The 18550-nt window shown below is 37.3% G+C and overlaps 1 protein-coding gene across 7 annotated transcripts in view; it reads right to left on the reverse strand.

Moving 5' to 3' along the window:
• The window catches only part of dst (dystonin), a 114434-nt gene that overhangs the window by 68286 nt on the left and 27598 nt on the right, over positions 1 to 18550 (reverse strand). For 5 of the 7 annotated variants that reach the window (XM_088013011.1, XM_088013006.1, XM_088013008.1 and 2 more), the window contains 11 exons: positions 17262 to 17351; positions 14223 to 14300; positions 12344 to 12436; positions 5130 to 5296; positions 4911 to 5023; positions 4196 to 4302; positions 3992 to 4111; positions 3418 to 3513; positions 3189 to 3316; positions 1328 to 1421; positions 1077 to 1231 (listed from right to left, as the gene is read on the reverse strand). In XM_088013011.1, the coding sequence (XP_087869137.1) occupies positions 1077 to 1231; positions 1328 to 1421; positions 3189 to 3316; positions 3418 to 3513; positions 3992 to 4111; positions 4196 to 4302; positions 4911 to 5023; positions 5130 to 5296; positions 12344 to 12436; positions 14223 to 14300; positions 17262 to 17351 (1241 nt within the window). Of the gene's footprint in view, positions 1 to 1076; positions 1232 to 1327; positions 1422 to 1541; positions 2171 to 3188; positions 3317 to 3417; positions 3514 to 3991; positions 4112 to 4195; positions 4303 to 4910; positions 5024 to 5129; positions 5297 to 12343; positions 12437 to 14222; positions 14301 to 15422; positions 15537 to 17261; positions 17352 to 18550 lie in introns of those variants that run through there. The other 2 variants (XM_088013010.1, XM_014981890.2) reach the window with 2 other exon arrangements.

Here is an 18550-nt window from a genome sequence, read left to right on the forward strand (position 1 = left end):
GTTTTTTTCTCGTTTCTGTTGAAAATATCTTATTATTCTGTTGAAAATAACAGTTCAAGCCAAACAGAATTTACTTATAAGTAACTTTTCCTAAAATATAGGAGTTTGTCTTAAGTCAGTGATTCCTTAATATTTTTTTTTTTTTTTTTTTTTAATAAATTTTTTATTAGGTTTTAACAGCAAAATACAAAATGTGCAAAAGTATATGAACAAGATATGAAGACTTTTTTTTTCTATAACAGAACCGAACAAAAGTCGTACAGAACACATGGATAAGCCTTCCCAAATAAAATCCAGAGGACTAAGAAAAGAAAACAAGAAAAAACAGAAAGTAGATATGTTAGAAGAAGAAATAAAAAATACATTAGGTCTTGTATGCAAAGTACAATGATATAAATCTAGGTCTTAATAGTGAAAGAAAGGGGGAAAAAAAAGAAAAAAAAGGGGGGGAAGGATTTAAGAAAAAGGTACATCAATGGGTATTAATGACAAAATAAATAATTTGATAAATAATATGATAATGTAAATAAAAAAGGTCAGGCAAAAGCAAAAATTTAGTTGGGCACCATACGGGACGGCAATGTCTGAACAAAATCAAAAAACGGCTGCCAAATCTTTAAAAATTTGGTTGTGGAACCTCGTAGGGTAAATTTAATCTTATCAAGTTTACTAAAGTGTAAAGCATCTTTAATCCAGATTTCAAATGAGGGAGGTAAAGCTGATTTCCAGCACAGCAATATTCTACGCCTTGCCAACAAAGTGAGAAATGAAACCAGATCAGCCTCAAGTCTAGACAAAGAAACCGTCTCAGAAAGTACACCAAACAATGCAGTTAGTGGATCAGGCTGGATGGACATATGAGCTACTTCAGACAAGGCTGAGTGATTCCTTAATATTGATGAAAAAGTACAAGTTATGTCAGTGGAACAAGACATTTGTCCCATATTATAAGTGAAATAGACAGTGGAACTAGTACTTTTTCATCAGTATTATGGAATTATTGTCTTAAACAAGCTCATATTTCTTGTTGAAAAGTAACAGAGTATCTCAGTGGGGAATTAGGATTCCCTTTGTACCTCTGAACAAGTTGATCCGCGAACGGGAATTTCCCATCCAGGAGAATCTGGATGTCCACCACTTGTTGTCGGAGGATATTCTCACACTCCAGCAGATAGCCTGCGACCTCAGCCTCGTTCATGAACTGAATCCCTGACTCGAGACGTTTTGTATCCTTAAAACGAGAAAGAAAAAAAATAATAAATCAGATATTATCAACACCAGAAATGATTATTTTCTCTATCAACCTCTGCTTTCACAAAACACTTACAGACTGCAGAGCTGCTCTCGCCAGTGCCAGCTTGTCTTCTCCATTAACACAGTCTCGCTGGACTCTGTTGGCAATCTGCTGCAACATCTCAAGCCTGAAAAACAGAGAGGGATATTCTAGATATGGACTACGATTGAAAAAATAAACAAATAAAATAAGCACACTTAAAAACAACACGCTTTGTAAAAGTCAAGAAAGAACAAAGTATTTTCACCTGGATCCATAGGCGAGGTTGTTATTGAGAAAGACCGAGCTGTTAATCTGCAACGGTTCGGTGAGGATGCTGTCACAGGAGCCAAAGCTCGTATTAAAGCTACTGTTGCTAACAGTAGAGGTCCTGCTCAAAAATGCCATTTTACTTCACATTTTAAGCAGGCATTACTTTTACCAGTGTACGACTAACCGACGCTACCAATCAGAATTGGAGTCTGAAACCTTGATAGCACTGACTACGAGCATTATTAGACAGAACTGACAGAACCACCTCCAACTTTCCAATATTTATAGTGTTCCATCCAGGCGAGGGGTGTGTAAAACAAGCCACCCTGAAATACAATCCCACTCCTTAGGGGATGAAAATTAAACAGCATGTTGGGACAGAGCAACTTCACATGTAGCAGGGCTGTAGGAACCACAGCCAAAAGAGCCACACCCAGAGCAGATGCTGCATTTTTTTTTAAAGATGTTTGAACTACGGAGAACTGAACACAAAACACTATCTCCACGGAAATAATATTAATGCAAAAAAAAGAAATGCAACTGGTATGTAATTAAGTTAGCTAACAACTGTTTTAAGACTGTTGTTTTTGGATAACTTGTTGACACAGCCTTTTCTTTCCACATAATTTGACATGACTAAAAAAAAATTAAGGAACAGCTGCACAAGGTGACAGATTTTTTTCTCTCTCTCTCTTTTAAAGTTTGACAATGAGCTAAAACGTGTCGAGAATAAAAGCAGGCTTTCAAAAAAAATCTAAACAGCACAGATAAGATTGTGAGAATAAAGTTGAACTAAAGTTTGACATTTCATACTATTATTGTTGCCTAAAAAAGTGAGAACTTACAACACAGCATAGTGGCAGGTCATGAAACCCCTTGAGACTGGCTAGCTGAAAATCAAATGGTATGGATACATTTGAAAGCCACTACATTTGTGGGCAGATATTTCACACGCTCTTTTTCACATCCTTGTAAAAACGTTTTTCACTTTTGCTATTAAAACAATTTTTCAACCTCACTCTCATCATTCTGACTTCAAAAACTCTACATTCTATTTCACTCCAAGCATTATGCTATGAAACAAGAAGGATTAAATACAATGCTTAATCATGTATGCAATGAGTATAAAATGCATTATGTATGTTTGGAAGACGTTTTGCAGATCACTCCATTACATGTTGAACATTAACCTCTATGAATTGTGCTCACTGATGTGCATCTGTGCATGAAGTCATGTGTTTCTACAGACCAGCTGACTGAGCAAAAATATTAGAATGAGGGGATTTCTGCCAATCGCACACATGTGTCCAGCAGTGCCCTCAGTATCTAATTTCAGTAAAGACATTAAGAGGCTTGAAATATGATATGGGTGCACTCTGCCTGTGAAAACAACATTACAGAGCAATACGCTAACGGGTGCAGTGTGCTTCAAATCATAAAGCAGCACATTAGGAAACATTTTAGGAGTTTAGTGCCTCATAATATAGTCATATAGTCATTTTTTGACAATTTGGAACCAGGTATAATACTCTGTGTGTTTGACTTTTGAGTAGTTCACATTTTTAAGACAAGACTTTCAATAAATCTTGATGGATCAGAATGAAAAAAAAAACAAGTGCTGAAGCTCTCACTCTGCTCATACCTTTCCAGTTCTGGCCGCAGGGTCTTTTCTCTCTCCAGCATAGCAACAATTAATTTACCCCATTCCTTCTCCACATCATTTGGATGATGGCTCGGGGGTAACTGAATACGTCCAAACTCGATCCACGTCTGTGAGACCGACAGCAAAACCAAGCTTGTTATTGGTGTGACACACGACGAATGGCAGTGAAAGTTAAAGAGAAAAGAAAGTTGTTTTCCGTTTTCCATACCTCCAGCATTTTGTAGAGATTTTGGATTTTTGTTTTCTCATTTTCTTTTAGTGGTATTTCATGTTCTTTGAACTGCAGATACTGCGTATAAAGTGCCTGAGAAAAGAAGTCGGAAAGTGAAAATGAATCTGTTTAATTGCTCCACAGGACAATGACCCTCTTATAGCATTTTTGAAAATAACCACCCCTCTTTAAACCACCCTCACAACCAGCTCCACATATCCCTCAGGAATTACTCTGTCTGTTGCAAGATATCGATATCCTACAGTTAATGGATGCTTCTTCTTTCCAAAATCCATCAACTGTATCTACAGCAGCAGATAGGGATCACATTATGCTGTTTGAAGCAGGCAATTAACCTTGACTGGACAGATATCTTGCTGTATGCTACGTACTTCCATCTAATCAGTTTTCTGTATAGTAAAAGACACAAATCTAGCCATCCTTTCAAAGCCTTACAGTCAGGTTTACTACTACTACTACTACAATTACTTGTTGCAAGGTAAAAGTGCTACCAACTACAATGTTGAAGTGCTGGTGGTGCCTAAAATTTATAAAATATAGAGAACCAAACCTTGAGTTCCACAGGATTGTTGGGGAAAGATCTATCTGACATAACGGCCACATTATGTTTTATCCACTGGCTGAGGTATTTGATCATGTTCTGGTACTCCACCCATTTGATATCAACGTCCTGTTGAAAGACAGAGTCATCATCCATCAAGCAGCTGTCAGCAGTTTTTTTTTTCCTTCGTGTGTGTCAGTGCCACAAACTTACATTAGGATTTATTCCATCGACACCGTCCGGTACTTTGGGGAAGGCGTCATACAGAGTTGAGACGTATGTAATCACAGACTTCTCATCCGGTGACTGAACATCAACGTCTGATGAGCAAAGTTGAAACCAACAGGTCAGGAAAGACCATATAACATGCTGAGAACAAGCATGTCTTCTTTGATGGTTTTAAGGTAATAAAAAATAAAATAAAATTGGTCTATCAAGGTCTTAGAAACTGGTATAAACAAGTTTGTATGAACAAAAACATTTTGATAAATGTGCTGTAATCTATTTAATTTAAGTCTCAGCTAAAATGCACTACAGGCCTTCCTCCACAACAGAGCCAGCCATGAAAATGCAGGCTAGAAAGCATGGCCACCATTGATGGCAGATAAATAGCTTTCCTGTTTCCTGGTTGTATCTCCACCATTAGCATAGCTGCAACAAACTGGGAATTTTGAGCTTGAACAACGATTGGAGGTCTGCAAGACATTCCTCATGGATCTGTGTGGTTGTTTCTGATTGAGAGCAGTGCATTTCTGCAGATCAGAGTAGGATCACTGGACGGAGCCAGTGGAGCTTCATTTTTTCATAACAGGTAAAAAGCACATATTTATCCCAACTGCACTCTAAAGGTTAGATGAAAATGAGCTTCTCACAGTTCTGAGATAATTTCTGACTCAAAGGTGCAGAGGGGACACCGTACGGGTCTTACCCTCGGGGTCGAGCAGCTTGGCCACCCCCAACTGTTCAGCTACGGTAAAGGCCTGCTCCAGATTGGAGCGGTTGGTCTGCGTCGACACCCGGCTCATGTCAACCAGATCTGGCCTGAAGTAAGAGGAAAAAATGAAAAAAAAAAAGTTGCGTTAAGCCCATATGAAATAGTCCTAAAGAGTAGTCTCATCAAACACATTACCATTCTGTGAAACTGTACCTGTATTTGTGAATGATGGCATTAAACAGCCTCCCATCCCTCCAGGAAGTGGTGAAGTTGTCACATCGTACGCCTACATAGCCATCTGTTATTTGTTTAGACCAGAGCAGTAGTCTCTCCTTGGCCGTCATGTCCTCAGACTCCCCTGTGACGTGGATATCCGAGATCTACCACAGAGCAGAGGGAGCACACTCATTCAAAGTATCAGACCATACTAGCAAGGTGTACCTAATAAAGAGTCTGGTGAAAGTACAAATACTTGTTTCAATGTACAGGCTGCTGCAACTACAACTCCAGATTTCTTCTGATCATGTGGTTTCAAGCATACCCTTCATCGCCTTTAATGGCACAGCTTCATCCAAGTTCATAAAACATCCAAAAATGTTTTATGAATTTTGGCAAAATCTGGAGTCACAACATCTCACAATCTCTCTGATTAAAATGAAGTTTGTGCTACTCAGTTGATGTCATGGCACGTGAATAAATATGGTGAAGTATTCTAAATATAAGCTAATATTATGGGCACTGAATAACAGAGTTTAATGCTTCAAGCTTGACATCTGTATTGTATTTGTGTACGTCTCTTTGAAGAAAGAAAAAAAGTAGTTATTGAGTTTGTCTGTTTTATTGATTGACTTTTTATTGAGAATCAGGAAATAAGAAGCCTACATTTCCAACAGAGTACTTCAGTCTGCTGCTGCAATATGATGTATAGTCTCTTTTTGTTTTCCTGGTAGAGAGAACCATAACTTAATTGCAGAAATAGACCAGCTGATTGTCTCTGCTGAATTACTCTCTCCTAGTCAAATGTGCTTTGCTTTTCATTCCAGAGTTTTTCATTCCAGAGATTTGAGCCAAGATTTTTGGAAAAAATCTTATCTAAAATAGGCGTGTTTCTCTACTAGATAAAGCCACTAAAGGAGCTGCTGCTGCCACTAACCCAGCTTATGTTTTCCTTAACTTAGGAAGAGCTCCAGGATCAGTGCTTCCATATTTATCCACCCTGTCTTCTAAAACCTCCAGTCAGTTACGGGATACGACCATTTACACAAAGCTGGATTCCTACGGAGGATTGTTCCTGTTAAAAGGTAGTTTTCCTTTCCACTATTGCCACGTGATCAGTATGAAAGATTGCTGGAAGTTTAACAACTTGATGCAATCAACTGTCCACTGTTAGCGTAACGTTCATGTCGGAGGAGGCAGAAACGCTACAAACTCAATTGTTTCAAGTAATCAACTGGGTGAAAGGCTTCATCATAACTATAATAGAATTATAACGTATGAAATTAGAATATAAATTTGAATGACTATGTTTGGACTAAATTGCTCCTGTATTTCTGTAAATACATGGAATGAGTTTGTCTTGCAAAGAGCACTGAGATGACACTAATTGTGAATTGGTGCTATAAAAATAATATTTATTCAGCTGAGTTGAACAGACTGTCTTAGTCCATTAGGCTTTAAATCTTCTGACTTCCTCTTCTTCCTCAGAAAATACAAACAACCTCTGAGCTCTTTAAATCCAGGACTTAGTGGCGCTTTCTTTACCGCTTATCCTTCTTTCTAAAGGAGAAGCAGCATTCTCCGTTAGGTCCACAAACACAGCCCTAGATGTTTTCCATGGATGTCATATCTTTGACAACCTATCCATTGACAGTGTCTTTACTGTGCCCTGCATTTTGCAAGAACCATTCCAACATGTCCACATATTTAGGTTTTGATCTTTTTCTGTTCAGCTTTGTAAAATAAAACTTTCAGAAGAACCATCTTAAATCAACATTCCTCTCCCTGATAAAGTATAACAGCACTTTCAAGGACTGATAAGATGAACAACTCTTATAAATCTAGATGAGACATAACAAAATAGGCATTAGATATTTGCAATTAAATATGAATCACTAAATGCAATGCCTCTCCTTGGCAAAGGTCGACAGGTCTCCAATGTTTGACAGAATTGCATAATAAATTCACCAACTATTTCACAGCTCACACTTGAGCATGAGCATGACGCAACGCAAACAGTGCCACTTCACAGGTCGCAGTTAGAGTCAACTCCGAATACATTTAAACAATGTCTATAGTACTTGCTCAAATTTTGGAAACTTTGTAAATATTATGAGAAACCAAAAATGTGGAAACACTATAAAAATGACAAAAACACCAGCAAATCAATAACGAAAAAGATAATAATAATAATAATAATAATAATAATAATAACAATAATAATGAGTAAGCAACAACAAAAAAGCAACACAAAGCAGATACAAAATACACTATGAGCAAATAACCGCTAAGTGTATGTTTTATGCAGGGAAATTTAAAATGAGAGAAATAACTATATCAACCACTGTAGATTTAGTACTTTTCTTAATTTGTGCAAAAAAAAAAAACAATCTAACTTTTATTTTAGCTTCACTTGAAATTTGAGAGACAGATTATTAAACAAACATTATAATATGTTATATACAAATTAAACAATAAGTACTTGACCCCCTTCAAACAACAGTTTTTCTTTATCCAAGTCCATAAGAAGCATCATATTAGGTATGTAGTAGACTTATTTGTTATATCATTATCAAATTCAACAACATTATCAAATATTACATGTTTTCATATGATGCAGCTTTAGACAAGCTTAACTTAAATCTGTCAGAGAATATGACTAAAGTATTTAGAGAAAGATTGGGATAAAATGCCGAGATTAGATAAAACCAAGTGCAAGTTCTTTATTATCAACTTATCTTGCTGTGTTTGGAAGAAAAATAAATGGTGAGTATGAACTGAACAACACCATTTCTACAGGGAAACAGAGGTGAAAACCTAGTGCTTCAAGGGCAGTTCCGTCTAAGGACACAAGATAACTTCAACACCCGGAGGAGCTCATACATGGAGCCAAAGAGCATGCAGGATGTGAATCTACGGTAGGGCCATGGAATACTGTTCCAGAATGACCAAGACCCCAAATATGTCCAGGTAAAATTGAGGAGTAGCAAAAAAAAGTACATTCTTATTGTATTCAGATCTCAATTCCACAGGAAATAAATCCATGAGTAACCAATCACCAGTAAAGAAACATAAGTTGAACCCACCAATTTTGACTATCTAAAAGAAATCTAAAATTATGTTTGGCAATGAAGAAGCTACATTTTTAATATAGCAGTAGCGCCACCTTATTATAAACAGACACCATCACTGTTCAGATGCACCACTTTTTCACCCTGCCCTGAATCCCACCCATGGTAACTATTTATAGCACTCTATCCTTTTACCTTGTGTTGGGTGGAAACAGACTTGGCAGGAGCTGGAGCAGGCTCGATGTAACCAGGGCAGGTGTATGTCCTGTGTCTCCTCCTTCTGTGTGCTTGAGACCCACATATGATCTTTGCAAACATCTCCTCGCTCCCGGGTATGTCATTGCCCTTCAGAGTTCGTAACATGTGCTCCACCGCTCCGAAGCTAACAGCCCGTCTCAGCTGGCGCTGCAGGAGCTTCTTTACAAGCAGACCGTCTTTGGCCGAGACATTCTTGGAGTTTGCACTAACACCGTGGAGCTTTCCTTCAACAGCTTTCCTGCAGATGTGATCATCTTCAATGTCTGCAGACAAACTCTCCAACCTACACGCCATCCTTGTGTCAAGAGGTGGATTACCATCGCCTCTGAGGACAATAACTGGTACCTCTCCAATATAAACACCTTCGCTGAGACTACCTTGCCTGGTTAGTTGGTTCTCCACCTGGGAGAGTTCATTAATCTCCGTTTGGTTTCGCTTAGAGTTGTCTTCTGAGTCATCTTGAAGCTCAGAACTATTGCAGACAGTACTGCTTCCGATGAATTCACCTGGGGAACTCCTACTTGGTGCATTAGGCTTTAAATCTTCTGATTTTCTCTTTTTCCTCTGAAAATACTGACGTCCTCTGAGTTCTTTAGATCCAGGACTTAACGGAGCTTTCTTGGGGTCAACATAGCATTCTTCTTTAGGTCCACGAACACAGCCACAGATGTTTCCCATGGCTGTCAGATCTTTGAATACTCTTCCATCGACAGTGCCGGAACCCCAAACAGCAGAGGGATTTAAACATCCAGTGAGCTACCTCTCAATCTATAGAAGCATTATCCCACTGACGGAAAGCCATTAGATAACTAGAGCAGAGGAACATAGAAAAGCAGCTGCAGTCTGGCAGAGAGACAAGAAGCTCTGCACTCAGAGAAGTCGACTTCGTCCTTTAACTTCCTGCTGAGAACCGGACAGCCTTTTCTCACGCTGCGCCTCTTCCGTGCTCTCTCCTCTTACACTACAGTCTTTGCTGACCTTTGAAACATTTTCCCAGCTTTGCTAATCCGGCGCAAACACCATAAATGCACACGCAGACGTGACCCACGTGCTTCTGGCAGTCAGCTGGCCGAGAATGAAAGAGACTTGCGGACAAACCAGTTTAAATCTGGTTAGTCTGCTTTTTTTCCTCCCCCCCAAAAGAATAAGTCCACACATAACAGCTATTTCTAAATTTCTTTACAACAGTGGCAACATACTGTGAAGCAAAAGCGACATATTATGCTTTTGCACAGAAATTGTGACCTCATGAGCTGGAGAGAGTCTCACAAGAGTAGGAAGGATAATTGAAAATCAGAATGGTACTAAAAGAGCATGAGAAGCTGGACAAAAAGTCATTTCACTTTATTTATCGATCAAATTACAATAGCTGTGCCAAAGGAGGGGTCGGGGGTGAGTCCCAGTAGACAAAGCAAACATTACAACAAACAGTTTTGAAAGTCGCTAATAGTCTGATCCGGAAGTGGCTCAGTTTATAAAACCATTAGAGCTACTAGAACCGTCTGGCAACATGTTTAATGAGCATCAGGGTAAATCTAAAAATACTACATGTCCCTGTGAAGCATAATATTGAAATTTCTCCAGAGGTCACAGTCACCGGACACTTAGTACAGTCCAAATAACAGTTCATCTTCTAAAGATGTAGCATAAAAGCAGATTGGATCCTATTTGTTTTGTATTATTAGCTTATTTCTCCAGATACCAGCAAATTATAAGTTAATGATATGCAGCAAGACTTGCTGTTCCGGTTGCAGCATTCTTCGTTAGTGACTGAGTTTTAATAACAGCAAAATTAAAGAGTGACTCATCAACCCACATTTATGCTAGCTACGTAATGACAAAATAGATGCATTGCAGAGAGAAGCAGTGACACAATCAGGGCTAAATAAACAAGGATGTCACACAAGTGCCTAAAACCCCTGACGTTAGTGAAGTGCTACAGCGGTACCATGGCAGCAGCCAGACTCAAACATTATGATTCCCACATAGAAATGCAGTATCTAAGAGTACACCTTTGGATGCTTTGTTACAGCACTGCCCATATCCCTGCTCAGACAAGACTAAAAAAAAAAACGAACTTTACAAGTGAAAAAAAAATAACTTGGTATGAAATAGAAAGTTGAAAATTTGAAACAAAACTTAGGTAAGTTTTAAAAATTAGCCTTGAGCAGTAAGACGAGCATGAACACAATGTTCCTCAGGTGAAGAGTTTAATCTCGGATTCCTCTGTCAGACATAGTAAAAATAAAGCATTTATTATAAAATTCCTTCTGTTGACGCCTGTCAGTTTTCTGTCAGTTCGGTTTTTTAATAAAATACAAAGATGTGCAGCTTGAATGAAGTTCAACATTTGAACCCATCAGGTGCCCTGATGTCCTTGCAGAGCAAGAAGAAACAGGCCCTGTGCCGCACCGCCAAACGCTCCGGGGCCTGCGTGAGACGGACAGCGGCAGGTGTTGGCAGAATCATGGACGCTACCTGTCAGCTTGTCTGAGTCGAGGCAAAATTCAATCTGCTGCTTTCACTCGGTTCATTCAGGCGCTACAGAGCAATCAGATGTGCACTAATTCTACCCTTAAGATCAGAGAATAAACACAGGCTCAAAGTATAAATGACATATTGATTTAAAGTAATTATGTCCCTGATTCAAAATTATGAAGATTTAAAAACCATACTGTCTAAAAGCAGGAGAGAATCGAAGTACACATGAAAGGAAGAATTTTTTGGGGGATAGTTGCTGAATACCTCACTGGGCACCTGGATGTTCATGTGACATGATTTATGTAACAGCATTAGGGTGATTAAGTGTTCCCAGAGGGAACATTTTTTAGGAGAATACTGAGGATCTACAGCACCATATACCTCAGTTTAGAGTTTAGAGTGCACAGCATATTTAGAACTCCTCAAAAATAACACAAAATGCCTCAAATGATTGCATGTATCAATATGTACAAAACAGAATTTTTTTTCTTGTAAAATGAAAGGCAGATTTGAGAAAATACAAATTAAACAATGAATATGGTTTTTCACTTGCTTAGTCTATTTGAATGTAGAGATGTTTTGCATAATTAAAGAACATTTAAGAAAAAGGTCATTTAGAACTAGAGATCTTCCTAAAGTAGCCCTTTGTAAAAGTACCTTTTTATTTATCTCTTTACAACTACAGACTCTGACATATTAAAAAATAATAATATTTTTTTGTTTTGATCAACCAAAAATAGTGTACAGTTCTAAAGTTAAAAGAAAATGACTCACAATTTTTTTTAATTCTCTGTAAATAAAAATCTGAAGGGTGTGGCAAGATTGTTTTACCCGATCCCATTTTCTCTGACTTCCCAAAATACCTATCATCTGACCTCTGGAGAATTGCACCTCAGGTGCAGACATGGCAAAAAAAAAAAAAAAAAAAAACACAAACCAGCAATCTTGAAGTAAAATGTGTTACAGGCTGCAAAATGCTTAATTCCTGTAGTGGATAGTCACCTTCCCTAAACACACAGCCAGAGTTAAAATAGAACGGTTTAGCTCAAACTATATTAAGCTGTGAGAAAGGCCTTGTCAATGTGCCGACATAAATATAAAGACTTGGAAACTGATGTTCACAGAAAAAGGCAGCATTACAAAGTACTTTTACCAACTTTCACTTACAATTATAAGCATTTTTTTGAAGGACTATTACATAAAATCCAAATGAAATAAATCAGTGGCTGCAAATGTGATGAAACGTTAAAAAGAACTTGAAGAAGTGCAATAGTTCACCAGTGAAGTTTCTTTTTTTTTTTTTTTTTTTTATTAATGAGACCATGAGTTCATTGATAAGAGATAAAAGAGTCATTGAAAGAAATCAAGCTGTGTTACTACGGAATGAGATCCATCACTAACCTGAAAGTGCAAAATGATGGTCCAGATCAATCCCAGGGTCAGCTTTGGATTTCCGTCAGTGATGTCATCGTTCCTGATATTTACAAGTTTGACCTAGAGATATAAGGTCTACAATCAGTACAACACATCCTTATATGTTTATTAGTTGTAATAATCACACACAAAATAACTGCAACTATGTTTTGTTAAATTTTCCTGGTCATGTGTAACAACCACCACAAGGTGGCAGCCTAGTCTAAAACTTCTGAATGGTAACGTTTCAGGTGAACTCTGTGCAATAATGGCTTTACCTCAGGGAATTATATAAACTTGCTAGGACATTACCACATGCCAGAATCAGAAAGTGATAAGTATTTTAGAGATGTCTCTCAAATTGAAGTAGAGCAAAGTCTACAGTGTCTGGATTTATGAAGAGCCATCATTGGTTCCTGACAGCCTTGTTAAACTAGAATGGCTGTAATCACTCCACATTGAAGTGATTACAGCCTACTCATTGACTTCTTTAGATCTACTCAGATCTAAAGAAGTTTTAATAGCTAGATTACTTTATCAGTAGCAACACTGCACAAACACATTTTGTTTCCGATTTAGCTGGAATAATACATTATCTCATCTGTGGTCTTCCATGAATCCTTTGTTTGTGGCTGTACGTCACATCTGGCTACAGCTCAATGAGGCTGTGTTCATCTGTACACCCTGCGTACAGCCGAGGGGGAGGGGATGCAACCGGAGAGCTTTAAAGTCTCTCTGCTGGGAATTTTAGTCTCCACAAATTCAATGGTATCATTTATGTTTAGAGCAGCTAAAATTAATTTAAGGTATTATAGGGAGTTACAAAAGAAGTTAAACAAATGAACGCATCATTTGTTACTAAGTAATGGTCATCTCTTTGTGGTCAAAGTAAGGAAATGGCTAATCATCTCAAAATATAATATATCTGCACACATAAGCATTTTATTTTAGGTTTAAAGTTATTTGTAAATTTTACCAACATGTTTCTCCCGTCTCAGTGTAATAACATTTTTGAAAAGGCCTAGTCTGAGTTTTGATTTGAATCTGTGGGAGGAGCTAAATATGAAGGTCATAGGAAGGAGAACTTCCATCCTTAAAGACCTGGTGTTCATCAGCAAATATAAATAAAGAGGTACAAAAATGTTTGCCCTCTTCTTACATTTTCTTGTCCTTTGAGAGATAACTGTCTAATTTTCTAGCAAAAACTACCATCTCTGTTGAATGTTAATAATTTAAATCTAAATCTGTGTCGGCTGATGCCTGGAATCAGCTGACTGGTCAGCTGGATAAAATCTCAAAAGTCCATCCTTTTCCAGTCAGTAAATGTACCCTACCTAAGCACTAACTGGTCAGTCTAACCACAACACTTTTTTAGTGTGGTTGCTGTTACTAAAGGAAGAATACTCAAACTATAACGATCCGGTCAGACCTGGCCTGGGAATTTTTTGTCGAATCAGTGAATTCACCTTTAAGTTTCAACTTTTGTCTGTCAAAACTGTGCAGGAAGAAGAAATGCTGACAAGCTTTTAGAAGTCTCAAAGTTAAAGTTGGCGTTTACATTCTTTAAGTGAATACTGATGTTATGCTATTAGTTATGCTAACCACTCTGATCAAGCTAGCTGCTACAAAATGAAAGGAAGCTTATTAAAATGTCAGCTCAGCAGTTAAGTTTTCCTTTTAAATTTTATTACTGCATTGCAACTATTCTTCTCTTACATGTATAATATAGCATTCCATTGGCTACTATCAGAAATAATCATTGATCATTCAGATTACAAAAGGCTATAAAGAGATATTTTCTTTATGGCATTTTTCCAATTACAAGATAAAACAAAAACCTGAAAATGACCATGAACAGGTCCTTTACCTGTCGCCTCTTTAAATAATCCAGAGCTATTTGTACATTTTGGAGTCTGTGGAAGCGCATCCTTCCTCTCTCCCGAGGCTGTAGAGATAAATATGGAAAAACAGCTGTATGCTTAATCAGATACTTAAAATCAGGGAAAATCAGGTGGGAAAATGAAGAGGTAAAAAACAAATGACACAGAACATGCATCTTACCCCTACATCTGAAGAGGTTAAGAAAAAAAAAAGTAAAAGAACAAACAACTGACAGACGTGGAATCCACAACAATTGTTGCCATTTTAAATCCACTCAAATTGTGTGCATACGCTGAATAAAGTGTGGTGAACCACCCGTGTGCTGAACATTTTCCATCTACTCAAGCCATATAGATTAGTTCAAAACAAATCAAATCTCAAAACCAAAAGGAAAAGCGACTCTTAAAGCCAAAATGGATGAATGAAATAAATCGACATCCATTCGGATCTCAGTGCCACCGATGATTATATAGTGCTGTATTATGATCTTCTGTGGCAAATGCTCATGAACGGCTACGGGCCACAGCATGATGAGGTAATGAAATGGAAAATGCATTCGAGCCAGGATACAGCAGCAGAAGCAGCAGTGAAAGGCTTGAACTGCATCCAGCCATCCTGTCTCTCTCTGTAGTAAAGCAACGGTACTAAAAAAAAACAAAAAAGGTTTAGTGAAGGCCATTCAGAGAGCTTCAGCAGCTAAATATTTCCAAATCCACAATTTAAAGGCAAAGAAAAAATTAATCATCATAGAGGTTCAGACAGAATTAACTGTATGACTTCATGATGTGTGGAGCTAGTGATGTGGATGTGAAAGCCTTCAAGGGAGACTTTTTTAATGCTTTTTATACATGGGTGTGGCTGATCACGTGTTGCAGTTTTTGTAAAGAACTGAAGTGAATGGTCCCAGGAAACGCTATGCATTATTTTTATTGCACCATAAAATTTAAACATAATTACATTATGCCATCATCAAAAAAGTCCCAAAGCAAAAGTGCCTTAAAACAATGTGGAAAAAAAGGAAAATATGTTCAACAATGGGCAAAAAATGTCATCATCAGCTGGAGAAATAACTACACAGGCCTGTAAGAAAAGAAACCGTATTGTATGGATATTTCTATGCTTCTACTCAAATGCCACAACATGAGCTGAATTAGTGGGCTACTGTAAGGGTGCAAGCCACACGTACCCCCTTATCATCATCATCATCATCATCATCCACCGTGTCTCCATGCTGCTCAACCGCACATGCTTCTCTCCCACTCACCAACCGCAACGTCTTCAGAAAATCACGCTCCCTTTGCTTTATCACCGAAAAGGCAACACATAAGGAAGAAAAGGAAGACATGGACACACACACACACACACACACACACACACCAACAGAGCCACCAAATCATAGGAAAGTTGGACAACGGACAGAAACCAGTCAAAGAATGGAGAGAGAGAGGGATGAGGAGTAGTAGGGAATAAACAGAAAAAAACAAACAAGTGCTTAGAGGATGAACACAACACTGATGTAAGAGGGGGGATGCCAGTATTTGGATGAATGAAAGAAGTGATCAAATGAAAGTCTCATACACTGATGTAGGCAAATAGAGTTTTTAGACATATTTTAAAAAGGAATTATCATACTTAGAATTCTGCATATAATCAGAACCTTCACAAATTAGATATCACTTTCACTATAAATCCTTTTTCAATTTTCAATTTTGTTAACAGATGCAAATTATTACATTATAGAAAGACAAAAATTACATTAACTATTATTAAATTTGAATTGGAAATCAGACACTTTGATCATTTTCTTTTTGTAATACCATTTACTTATTTTTTTTTTCATTATAGCTTCTGCTCTACATTGTTTAAATAGAAACAGTACAGAGCAAAAAAATAATAATCCTGAAAATTCTGGTTTACAGAAAAACAATCTGCAAACATTTAGGCTCCAAATTCAACAAAGAAAATAGTACGCAGACCTATCTTTTAGACCTGTCAGTATACTGTACAACCTACACAAACCCCGCTCTCATATTGTTGTTAAACTGATGAAGATAACGATAGTGTTTCCTCTTCCACAGGAAAACTCAAACTGGTGGAGGCAAATTTACAAGGTAAATTTGTAAATTTACAAACTTAAATTTTACAGATTTCAGAATTTGTGGAAGCATATAGAGTGCAGAAGTGATACATTTGGCCATATCAATATGATGCTATAGCAAAGAAAGCAACAGGACCTGAACTATCAAGTTTAGTTCAGGAGAATTGTGTTTGTCTTCACTCTGAAATGAGGTTATAAAACCTTTCTGTGATCCATTAACACTGATGTCGTACTGTCTTGACCTTGAGATCGCTGAGTTTCTATGCATTCCATACAACATTAACAACTTTTTCTTAAATAGGTTTTGTTGATCTTTTTTTAAAAAATACACTTGTAGTATTTTGCTGCGCAAAAGCAAACGCTAAACAGAGCATTGGGTAACACTGTATATAAGGAAAGAAATAAGGTTTTTGTATTAAATATCAAGGGCAATAACACCTTTAGTCCAATCATTTACAAAAAACAAAAGCAAAAACAAACAAAGCAACATTTAGAAATACATATCATGTAATTAATGCAGGAATTTTATGTTAATATGTTAGATTTTCAAAAAAGCATCTAATATTTGATGTTTTACCAGCAAAAAAAAAGTATGTTTTTTTTATTTTTTTATTTTACTTTAGTGGATGGAGCAGAAAAGCTGATTACAGGGATTAAAATCCCAGGATTTCCCTCTTCACTAAGTTAAAGTTACATAAGAGCAAAGAGAAAGTACCAGAGCAACCACACTGAAAATGTAGCACAGTCTGTGGTGTATGACAATATCTCTAGATGTCTGGGTTATCGGACGGATCTCTTTAAAAGTGGCGCTAACTTCAGTATCAAAATCCAATTTCAGGAGAGCCAAAAGATAATCAGATTTTATTCCTTGTAAATCTGAGCCCTCATCTTTTTAGGAAGCATGTAAAATAAAAAGCACAAACTCACCAGTGTGTCTCCAGACAAAACCTCCAGCAGTGAGATCAGGTTATGTCCATCTCGTAAGTCTTCATACAGGTCATTTATGTGCTTTCGTACCTGCAGAAACAAGAAGGAAGATAAAATGTCTGCAAGTTGCACAAATTACTGTCCTGCTGCTGTTTATTCACATTTAGAATTTATTTTATACATTACATGCGATACAGGATTTATTCGTTTAATATTCACACATTCTTACGCAAAATAAGGCAGTTTCATATACGAGTTTCTTTATTATTACTGAACTTTTCTACTTTATGTTATCCGAGAAGTTTAGAAAGACATTATTTCTACACACACATATTTATTTTATTTTATTTACCGACAACTCAGAATCTCATTAACTCAACCATATTAAAATTCATGAAGTCTGGAATCATGTCTCTGTAAACCAACCAAATTAGCTTTCCCATTTCTACCAAGAAGTTTGCTGAAGGCTACAGAAAAGAGAGTATTTTTGTCTGTGACTTGCTAAGGGATATTTATCAAAATGCTGTTTGTATACATTTGAACCTTTATACAACATTCTTACCCTGTGCAAATTTTGCCGAAAATTCACAATAAAATCAATCCTTGGCACTTTCTACATGCTTTAAAAAAAAACTCTGTTAAATAGTTATATCATCATTTTCAATGCTGAAAACAGGACAGTTCAAAGGCATAATTAAAATCCTCCAAATTGTCCCAACAGTAAAGCCAATAACAAAAGTATGCAGAGAAGAATTTGTCATTAAAGTCGTCCAAGGTTATCAGCGTGACACTTCATCTAGCAACTTAAGAGAGGTGCTACACAACAGCAATCAGAGACTCTGTCCTCCCTGGCCTAAATAGCATCCCCTTGAAATCAGTCAGCTGCCCATTGACCTGCTTTAACACAGGACTTTCAGGACTTTATTCCCTGATAGCAACCACAGCTGTGGAGCCAGAATAGATCAGTATGTTTGCATTATTGAGTCAGCAAAGAAAATCTTAACCTATAACTCAGCACCTCTAATTCCTCATTGACTGCATGTGAAACCCTTTGTATGAAGAGACAAAAGTACCAGGAATCAAAATAAAAAGATGTGTGATTGACATTTAGACTAACCAAATGAATTAATGTGTCAATTGAATATGATTAGTGGTTTAAATGAATGAGCTGCACAAAGATATTACTTCAACTGTTGTGGTCACCAACATCGTAAGGACACAATAGGTCAATCATCTTGATTGGAGCATACTTATTCCTAACCAACAGTCTTGATGAGTCATGCTGGCAG

The sequence above is a fragment of the Poecilia mexicana genome, unplaced genomic scaffold (genome assembly GCF_051168715.1).
Source record: "Poecilia mexicana isolate PSO_F unplaced genomic scaffold, ASM5116871v1 scaffold_15, whole genome shotgun sequence".
In the NCBI taxonomy this organism is placed as follows: Eukaryota; Metazoa; Chordata; class Actinopteri; order Cyprinodontiformes; family Poeciliidae; genus Poecilia; species Poecilia mexicana.